Source organism: Mus pahari, chromosome 3 (assembly GCF_900095145.1).
Source record: "Mus pahari chromosome 3, PAHARI_EIJ_v1.1, whole genome shotgun sequence".
Taxonomy (NCBI): domain Eukaryota; kingdom Metazoa; phylum Chordata; class Mammalia; order Rodentia; family Muridae; genus Mus; species Mus pahari.
The window spans coordinates 152,831,430-152,842,228 of NC_034592.1; the positions used below are offsets into that span (position 1 = coordinate 152,831,430).

A 10,799-nucleotide genomic window follows, 5' to 3' on the forward strand; every position below is an offset into this window, starting at 1 on the left:
TGACCAAAGTGATTTACCAAACACTTTGCCGAAGTCACGCCCTTAGCCTCCCTAGCTTCTCACTAGGTTGTTGAATAAATGGAAAAACAATTTAAGCCTCCCAGGCCATGCAGCTGGGTGGTACCCAGCGCTCCCCCTGCTGGCCGTGGCTGGGACCTAGCGGCCGCGTTTGGTATTTATGCCGGCCGAGAGAGAAGCTGCCTGTCCCTTTAATTGGAAGATACCAAGTGTTCCCAGGTCATAGTTTTGTTTCCTGAGTCCTTGCCCCGGGAATCCACAGTTCAGAGACATAGATAGCAGCAGTGTTGAGACGGGGCTGTGCTTTAGGGGGCGGTGTGGCTCAGCAGGGCTCGAGAGGGACCTCGGGGGGTGACGCACGCCCGGAGGTCTTCCCCCGCGCCCCGTGGTCCAGTCCAAGATGGCGGCCACCATGAAGAAGGCGGTGAGTGCGGCGGGGCCGGGGTCCGAGGAGCCGTGGGCCGGGGCGCGGGGGGCCGGGGTCTGAGGAGGTGAGGTGTCCGAGGGGCCGGGGCCCGCGCCGGGTACTACTGTTCCCTCGGCTCGCCGTCATGGCAACCGCCTCGCCTGCTCAGGGTCGTGCATCTCCCCGGGCACCGGGTCGGGCTCCCGCATCCCGGGGCGTCCGCTCCCGCGTCCCGGGGCCTGTGCTCCGCATCCCGGGGCGTCCGCTCCCGCGTCCCGGGGCCTGTGCTCCGCATCCCGGGGCGTCCGCTCCGCGTCCCGGGGCCTCTGCTCCGCGTCCCGGGGCGTCCGCTCCCGCGTCCCGGGGCCTCCGCTCCCGCGTCCCGGGGCGTCCGCTCCGCATCCCGGGGCCTCCGCTCCCGCGTCCCGGGGCCTCCGCTCCCGCGTCCCGCGGCCTCCGCTCCCGCATCTCTGTGCTCCGCCCGGGTCTGTCCATGCTCTGTCCGTGCACCCAGTGTCTAATCGGCGTTGAGAGCAGTCGGCCCGAGCTAGCGTGGTGGCTCTCCGGGCTTTCCCCAGCCATTAGGAAGGACACGGGTCCCCACGTTGTGCCCCGCACACTTTACAGTCACCCAGCCATTCCCTGGTGACTCATCTGGCGAGATGCTGGATCTGGTGATTTTGTTTGGCCAAATTAGAGCTCTTCATCATTTTAATAACGACGTCCGATCATTGTTCATGGGGCTCGGTGTGATGTCTTATCACACTTTTGAAAGACACGGACGTGTATGTGTGTGTGTGTGTGTGTGTGTGTGTGTACACCACGGCTCCCTATGCAGTCAGACATGATTTTGAATTTCTGATTCTCCTGCCTCCACCTTCCAGGTGCTGGAATCACTGGTGTGTGCCACTACCCCTGGCTTTTGGTGTGCTGGTGTGGTGGACCCGGGGCTTCATGCATGACAGGCAGTAGACATGGCTTTGCAACTCTTTGAGCCAATACTTTGAGCCACCAACTTAAGCTAAACTTCCATATGGGTTTTTTATAACGTAAACGTGTTTCCAGATGTGCAGGTGTATCTAATACAGCGAAAGAATTGCAGAGGAGGGGAAAAAAAGAACAAACAAGGAAACAAGCAAACAGCCAGTGGCTACTGGGGCTTCACAGTGTGTTCCGGACAGTTCTAGCATTTGCTATTTATTTTGATCTGCTGTGTCAACCTTTTGGGAGATTTTGTATTTATTCACATTTAGCTGAAGTGGGAACTGAAGCGCAGAAGAAAAGCTGGGATTTAAAGAGCATTTGCACTCCAGGCTCCTGTCTGTCTGTCTGTCTGTCTGTCTGTGTCTGTCTCTGCCTCTCTCAGGCTCCTTGTCTGTGTCTTCATCTTTGTCTCTGTCTCTCTGCCCCCCCCCCCACGTGCTCCTTGTCTGTCCTCCATCTGTCCGTCCATCCGACCGTCTCTGATGAGAGGCGCCTAACTGAAGACAGTTGCTTTCGCTCTACTTCGTAAGGCCCCTTTAGAATGCCTTCGTTTGTGTTCTCGCTGTTGGCACCGCATAGTCAGTGCCTCTGACCACTGACGGGTGATGGTCAACATTTCACAGTTCATTTAAGAGGGAATGGCTGCTGAGCCCGGGGAGGCTTCAGAATTAGAAAGAGCCCCTCATCCTGGTCTGTCACCCACAAAATATCACACGGTAGCAGAGTAGAGTCCGGGGCCACGGTGATTTGGCCAAGTAGGAACGGGTTCATTTTGCCTCTCGTTATACTGTACTCTCAGTGGTAGGTTACACTGGTCAGTTCCAAGACAGGCATTGTCCTTGGTTTGGCTTTTTTGAGGCAAGGTCTCACTGTGTAGCTTTGGCTGGTCTGGAACTCTTAGAGACCTGACTGTCAGCTGAAATTGTGGAGAACTTTGGCTGGGGACCCAACCCTCAGCAGCTGAATTTGGAACGGAGTATATATAGTCTGCTTCCTCTTTCAATCCCGTAAGATGTTACTGAGGCCAGGGTGTAGTCGTGGCCCAGGGCAGCTTACTTCGTGAATTTGGAGCAAGTCATGTCTCTTGTAACTAGCAGAATTCCCTTAAATCTACAGTGATCCTTTTTGCCATTCTTCCTTCATTTCTCACGTAGCCCAGGCTGGCCTCAAACTCACTATGCAGCTGAGGGTGACCTTGAACTGTTAATCCTCCTGCCTCCACCTCCTGACACGGCTGCAGGTTTGTCCCAGCACACCTGGTTTTATACAGTGCTGGGATGAAACTGAGGCCTTTACTGTGCCAGGCAAGCCCTCTACCAACTGATCTAGCTTAGCCTTTGGAAACAATATGGAACAGGCAACGTACTTGGCTATCCTTTACTGAAGGGTGACTGCACACAGGCCCTGTGCACTCAGGACTCATTGGACCATCCCTGTAAGGGAGAAATGCCTTCTTCATTTCACAGATGACAGATCAGGAGTGGCTCCAGGGAGTGGCACAGGCTACCTCAAGTTCCACATGCCTGGTTTGGAGTCCACCCTGCCTTTCCTTACTCCTGCCTGAGCAGTAGACAACAACCCCTCCAGTCACCACTGTGCCCACCCACCTTTGCCTAAGATAGGGGTTGCTAGCCCTCTGAACTTCAGGTCTCTTTGGAAACTGTTGAAAGCTGCTCAGACCCCTTCCAGAGGATGTCATGTCACATGTCAGGCATGCTCACCTTGCAGCCTTCCGTCTCAAGGATAGCTGTGATTGTAGATGGTATCATGCCATAGGGTCAAAAGGTTGGACACCTTGCAGTGTCTGCCTGTTTTGCATATGGTTTGGGGGACTAAATCAACTTCTTGATGTCCTTGCACGCCAGCTAAAAATTGCTATCTTCCTGCCAAAATGCAATTCAAGGAATGTAGAAGGGGGTTGGGGTATAGCTGTATGGACATGCTTGGCCAGGATGTGAAGGCCCTCAGCTCAGTCCCTAGCACCTTAGAAAGAAACAAGAGGTGTTCTGGGAGCTTTTGCTCCTCGGGATCATGGGTGTCAGTTTCTTAGCTACTGCTGGGGACCACCCCCAACTACAGTCTTAACCGTAGGAGAAAAACCACTCCAAGGAACTCGGTCCCAGGGACCAAGTGGCTGCTGGTGGCCGCTGTTTGTCAGGGCTATGTTGGGAAATACCTGCTTTGGAAAAATAGAAACAGCCAACTTGCAACACTCATTGATGTCGAAATATTTTTGAGTCTGATCTATCATAATTTAGATTCTAACTCAGAAACCTTTCACCACTGTTGTGTAGAGCCTCTCACCTGAGTTGCCCTTAAAGTCTTCGTGGTGACAGACATCCCTGTAAATGCGTTCTAGGGCTTGGGGGCTCTGTGAACTCCAAAGTTAAGCAGGGAGTCTTCAAGGTTCTCTGGGAGGTTGATAATTCTCATAGGCAAAGCAACCAGGATACAGGTCTCGCCATCTTCGCCATCCTCGTGTATGTGGAGTGTCTGGTGCTCCCCCTGTGCTGATGGAGCTGATGAAGCTCAGTGCTGATCACTGCGCTGTGCACACCTGATGAGACGGACTCTGACCGTACGCATTAGGGCTGATGTCGGGCTTGGGGCATGCGCAGTTGTCGGGCTTGGGGCATGCGCAGTTGCTTGTTGGGATGAGCGCCTAGATTCCAACACCTGTCTGGGCTACTGAGCCTTGTCTTGAGCCTACAGGTTACCGTACAACCTCTGGAGAAGTTTTTGTATGCACACCTTATGCCATAGCTTACAGGGGACCAGGAATGGGTGGAATGTGGATCTGTGAACTTCTGCTTTTGGCAGAAGAACCAACCATTCTTACTGACCTTCATTTATTAATTCCAATATGGTATATTATCTATAATGTTATTATATATCAGTGTAGCTTCAGTGAGAGCCCTTTCTTTGTTAAAGGTTTTATTTTTGTTTGTGTATATGTGTGTGTTCCTGTGTATATGCCATGTGTTTGCACACACGTGCATGCATGTGCCTGCAGAAGCCAGGCGAAGGCCCCAGATCCCTTGGACCTAGAGTCACAGGCAGTTGTGAGCCACCTAATGTGGGTCCTGAGAAATGAACTTAGATCCTTTGGAAGAGCACTAAGTGCTCTTAGCCACAGGGCATTTCTCCAGCTCCATGAGCTTTTGGAGACATGATTTCTCTATTCATCTAAAGCTAGCTTCAAACTGGTAATCCTCCTGCCTCAGCCTCATGTGCTGAGAGGTGTATCATGTCAGCTAGTAGGGCCTTTCTGTAGTCCTTTCAGTCATTGTCAAGTACACTTGTTCTTTACTAAGACACTGGAAGGAATGTGTAGTATTTAATTTTCTTTTCTAGTATATTGAAACCCCTGGAAGAATTGAAGCAGTCTAAGAACGTCCAGCCATGTCCCATGACTGAACAGGAACTCTTGTATTTGCAGCCATAGGGATACTTGACCCTGGGGACAGACTGCTTGCATTCGAATCAAAGTGTGTCCATTTACTGGCTGTGTGGTTTGGCCACATTATCTAAATTCTGCAGCCTCTGGCCATCTATGAAGCGGTGATGTTGGTGATGCTCTCATAAGACTCTGGGGTTAGCGTTCAAAGCGTGCAGTAGGACCTCAGGCTGTGTTAGCCGTTTTTGTTATTTTATAGATGCTTTGTTGTCTAAACACTTACCTTTGTCTACAGATTTAAGCGTATCAAATATTAAATATGAAACTCAGTTTTCATCACCCGATAGTGGATTCCCAACCTTAAAATAAATACAGAATCTAAGTGTATGGAGTAGAGCCATCAACACGTATGATGACCTAGCTATAGGTCATCAACACGTATGATGATTACTCCAGAAACAGTCTCTGCAAGATGGTCACTAAGGGTGTGTGACCATGGAACATTTTGCTTGCTGGAAATATCTTGGGGAAACAGTGTCCCAGCTTGGGAAATTCTGCCCTTTGGGCAAGTGGCTTTTATTATCATTACTATTTTGGTTTCCTACGACAGGGTTTCTCTGTGTAGCCTGCCTGTCCGGGAACTCACTCTGAGGACCAGGCTGTCCTCAAATTCAGAGATCTGCCTGCTTCTGCCTTCCAAGTGCTAGGATTAAAGGTTTGAGCCACCATCAACTTTTTTAAAAAAAAATTGTTATTATTGGGACATTCATTAATTACTTTTTATATTTCAAACATTTGCTCATGAATGATCCTATAGAATAATGGGAAAGATTGTAGAGTCATGAGCAGATCATAAGCGTGACGCAATTGTGTTATCTTTTTTCTCTTTTTCTTTATCGAGGCAGGGTTTCTCTGTATAGCCCTGGCTGTCCTGGAACTCACTTTGTAGACCAGGCTGGCCTCGAACTCAGAAATCCGCCTGCCTCTGCCTCCCGAGTGCTGGGATTAAAGGCGTGCGCCGCCACGCCCGGCCCTTTGTGATATCTTATAGCCTTGTGCCCCTCGGCTGTCTTAGGGTGGAGGGTGTACTTGGGTATTTCGTCACAGTGTAAGATACCAGAGTGTAACTGCTCCATCGAAATTCTACAAAAAAAATTTAAACATCTTTTTCAGGCTGCAGAGGATGTCAATGTTACTTTCGAAGATCAGCAAAAAATAAACAAATTTGCTCGGAATACGAGTCGCATCACAGAGCTAAAGGAGGAAATAGAAGTGAAGAAGGTACCGGATACATACGTCTGCTTTAAGTTTGTACTGTAGCCCTTAGCCCTGACCATCAGCAGGTGTCAGCCCCCAGACTGTGGCCCTTAGACCTGAGTTAGCTAATACAGAGTGTGTTTGTTGGTTTGAGACAGGGTCCTCCTTTGTCAAACTGTCCTACAATTTACCATGTAGTCCAGGCTATCCTCAGAATCATAATTCTCCTGCCTCAGCCTCCTGATACATATGGGTATAGGTGACTGAGGAGTGGGAAACTGAGCCCAGCACAAGAAGTCATTTGTGCTCTTAAAGAGCGAGGCTGTTGGGTCCAGGGCGGGTTTTCCCGGTGCAGTTCTGTAGCCATGCCTGTGAATCTGGCTGCCAGTAAAACTGCATCCGTGTTTAATGATCCTGGAGCAGATTTAGGGAGGCATGCTGATGCCGCGTGACTGTAACTCTCAAGGCCTGTGCTCAGCTCCATCGCGTGTAGTTCTCTCGGGTACTCAGTTCTGGTGCATTGCCTTGGATGTGTGCTCACACCCTCTTCAGCAAGCAGGGCAGAGAGCGGAAAGCGCACCTCCTGGTGCTTCAGTTTTGTTTTCCTGGGGTGAGCGGATTCTCAGAGTGGGAACTGTTAACTTAGGAGACCTGATTAGCTGTGGACACCTGCTGTTTACACTTTAAAGCTACCTAGAGGGTAGTTGTCGTCAAGCTGGCTCCTAAGTGAGTCCCTGTGACACTTCTCTGCATCTGACAGTAGCTGCTGTAGCCCAGGTCCCTGTGTGAGAGCCTGCTGCTCTGTGAGGAAATCCTGAGCATGTCTCCATAGTTGCTCTCTTGCCTGATAGAAACACCTCCAGAACTTAGAGGATGCCTGTGATGACATCATGCTGGCGGATGACGACTGCTTAATGATTCCCTACCAGATCGGAGACGTTTTCATTAGCCATTCTCAAGAAGAAACACAGGAAATGTTAGAAGATGCAAAGGTATGTGGGAATCTTGCCCCGGGCAAAGGAATCCAATTTTCAAGTTGGGAAGTATTTCATTATAGAGAATGCATAATTACCGATGCAGGGGAGTAACGGGTGAGGCTCTGATGACAGGTAAGGCTCTGAGCACCCTGCCAGGGTGGTTCTCATTAATCCAAATAGCAGTCCATCAGTAGCACAGTCTAGAATGAGGAACAGAGGCTCAGAGAGGCCAAGGCTTCCTGGAATGGCACATGACCGCCGTCTTCTGACCCCAGAGCTATGCTTCTGCTGATGACGTTGAGATGCTCAGTGTATTGCAAAGTGAAAAGAGCCCCTGGGTCTGCACTGTCTGGTGGCCTGTCAGTGAGGAACCTGTTTCTCTGTTAGAGCCCTCTCCTCCTCTTCCCCTCCCTGTCTGTGTAACTGCTGCACACGTGGGCCACTGTGGGAGGAGCACTGCACACGTGGGTCAGTGTGTGAGGAGCACTGCACACGTGGGTCAGTGTGTGAGGAGCACTGCACACGTGGGTCAGTGTGTGAGGAGCACTGCACACGTGGGCCACTGTGGGAGGAGCACTGCACACAGGTATGAGGAGCATTGCACACATGGGTCAGTGTGTGAGGAGCACTGCACACGTGGGTCACTGGGAGGAGCACTGCACACGTGGGCCACTGTGGGAGGAGCACTGCACACAGGTATGAGGAGCACTGCACACGTGGGTCACTGTGTGAGGAGCACTGCACACATGGGTATGAGGAGCACTACCTCTATAAAATGCCCATTTATCCCACACATTGATCTGGAGCAATACAGGCCTCCAGCACACCACTGTCCTAGGATTTATTTGAGGCCATCTTAATGTTGTGATGGGCATTGATTTACCTTCAGTGGCCTTATTAGCATTAATTTGTTTCTGATATCATGTTGCAGTAATGTTTCAGTGAGCGAGCGATCTTAGACATAAGTCTTGGTTCAGGTTTAGAAACTTGTGTTCTTTCAATACTTGATCAAGAAGCTTGGTCATGGCTGGGATTGTAGCTGGATTTTCCTGTAATTAATTGATTAGATAATAAAGATGACAAGAAGTCAATCACTGGGTGAGGAGGAGGTGGGCCTTCCAGGTCCCAGAGAGGAAGAGGGAACACAGGAGAAGGGAACTCGCCTTTTTGGTTGGAGAGGTGGGAGCAAAGCAAATGCGATGTAGCCCAGGGGCTGTTAGATTCGGGGGGCGGATCCTCCAGGATCAGCCACTGGAAGACTTCTAACAGAACAGTTTGGGACCGTAGACTCCGAGCCCAGCGGTTGTGTTATCTGTTGGTTCTAAACTAAGATGGCCTGGTGTTTTCTCTTTGGCTGCGACTCCGTTGAGCCAGAGAGAAAGAACTTAGCCGAGGCGGAATTTGGCCAGGCTTGGGGACAGGAAGATTGGGCAAGGACTAAGCTCCAGGGGAAAGGTAGAGTGGAGCATGGGCACCCACAGCTTCCCACAGGGACCAAGACAGGGGTTTCCAGGCTCTGTTGAGGCAGAGCCAGTGTTGGTGGGAGAGGCCTTGGTAAGGGGAAACATTGCTGTCTCGGCTTTGTATCTGGCTGGGAATAGACGGAGACTGCGGGCCAGTGCCTAGCCTGCGATAGTAGATTGGTTTTTAATTATTACACGCAGCATGGGCTCAGGCCACCTTAGCCGTAGAGAGGTGTGTGATGTTAACCCCGGGTGCCTTCCAGCCACCCAGTGTGTGAGAACTCAGTGACAGCTGCCCCAGTATTGTTGCTTTGTTAGCTTTGTAACTTAAAACGATAGTCTCCGCTTCAGACTTCTAAAACCAAACTTGCCGCTGATTAAATCTATATCTGGTAAACCTTGAGAACGGACTGCTGCGATGGCTCGGGGGCTATAAGCGCTGGCTGCTCTTCCAGACGACCCAAGTTCCGTTCCCAAGTTCCATTCCCAGCACCCACATGGTGCCTCACAGCCTCCTGTGACTCTGGCTCCGGGGACAGCCTCTTGAGACATGCTGAGCTTTGCACTCATGGACAAACACACACTCATACACACACATAAATAAAAACATAAAAATAGAGGCTGGAGCATGGCTCAGAGGTTAAGAGTCCTGGTTGCTCTTCTCGAGGCCCCAAGTTCAAATCTCAGCAGAGACTGAAGCTGCAGCCGCAGCCGCAGCCGCAGCCACAGCCACAGCCGCACCATGAGCTGCTGTTGGCTGAGTAAGTGCTGCCCGTTCCAGCCTTGGGCTTGATCTGATTATTGTTATTCTGCTCCCAACCAGTTTAGAGGTTTTCACCTCAGATTCTTGCCATTATTCCAGACTCTGTACTCATAGGTCATCCAGCTGAAGCTAGTTAATTTAAACTGTTTCTTTTCCAGAAAACTTTGCAAGAAGAGATCGATGCCTTAGAGTCCAGAGTGGCATCCATCCAGCGGGTGTTAGCCGACCTGAAGGTGCAGCTATACGCGAAATTTGGCAGCAACATAAACCTCGAGGCAGATGAAAGCTAAACATTTTATAATACTTTTTTTTCATCTTGTTTTAATAAACTTGAATATTGTCTTAAATGATAATTTCCCTTCTCCAAATGAAACAAAAGGAAAACTTTCTTTTTTAAGAATTTTCATTTAATTAATGGAAACGCCTATTTTCACATGTCTTGCTTATTTATTTTATATTTTTAAAAAAAGACAGTGTTCATGTATGTATTTTGCATAATGATTGTATCAATTTTAGGAGCTTTATGTCATGTTATTAAAATTGGTTAAAGTCTTTGTCTGTTTTCAATTTTCATTCCTAAGAAGCCATAGTATCCGACAGAGATGGTCCAGTGGCTGAGAGTGCTCACTGACAACCCCGGTGGCTGAGTTTGATCTCTGGGAGCTGCGTTGTAGAGGGAAAGAACTAGCTTCTGCAAGTTGTCCTCTGACCTCCACATGGACACATGTACGCGCACGCGCACACACACACATGCACACACACACATACACACATGCACACGTACACACGCATGCATGCATGCGCACACACACGCACACATGCACACACGCACACATGCACACACGCATACACACGCACACGCATGCATGCACACACACGCACACATCCATGCATGCACACACGCATGCACGCGCATGCACACACACGCATGCACAGGCATGCACGCATGCGCACACACACTCCAATAAAATGTGGTGAAGTAGCTGCTGAGATTTCCCACAAGGGGAAGGGTCTTTCTGTTTTATTTTTAATGATTTATTATTTTTATTCATGTGTGTGAATCTGTGTACTCTGTGTTTGTGTGTGTGTGTGTGAGAATCAGTACCCTGTGTTGGCGCCCGACCGAGGCACAGGCTGTGTTGGTGAGCCACTGGATTTGGGTGCTGGGAACTAAACCCAGGTTTTCTGCAAGAGCATAGCCAGCTCTCCAGCCGCCAAGGAAACGTTTGTTTAGTTTACGATAGGAGCTCCCTGTGTAGTCCTGCTTAGCCTGAAACTCAACATGTAGACCAGGCTGGCTTTGAACTCCAAAGACCCACCTGCCTCTGCCTCCCGAGGCCCAGGATTAAAGGTGTGTGACGTCATGCCACCTGACTTCAGAGGCTGCTGGTGAAGCTCGAGTGAGGCCCAGCCTACACCTCCCACACGGCTTCACAGCCAAAGCACTGTCGTCACGTGCTAACAATACGTATAACCCGGAGTCTTAGTCGTATGTAACACATGTACCTGTTACAGATGTTGGTAATATTCAGCC

At 50.0% G+C, this 10,799-nt stretch overlaps 1 protein-coding gene across 1 annotated transcript; it reads left to right on the top strand.

The window, feature by feature from the left end:
* Nucleotides 1-203: 203 nt before the first annotated feature.
* Nucleotides 204-9,814, top strand: Pfdn4 (prefoldin subunit 4). The gene is made up of 4 exons (XM_021193151.2): nt 204-442; nt 5,979-6,086; nt 6,914-7,054; nt 9,424-9,814. The coding sequence occupies exons 1-4, from the start codon at nt 419-421 to the stop codon at nt 9,553-9,555; spliced, it is 405 nt and encodes a 134-aa protein (XP_021048810.1). The 5' UTR covers nt 204-418; the 3' UTR covers nt 9,556-9,814.
* Nucleotides 9,815-10,799: the final 985 nt, after the last annotated feature.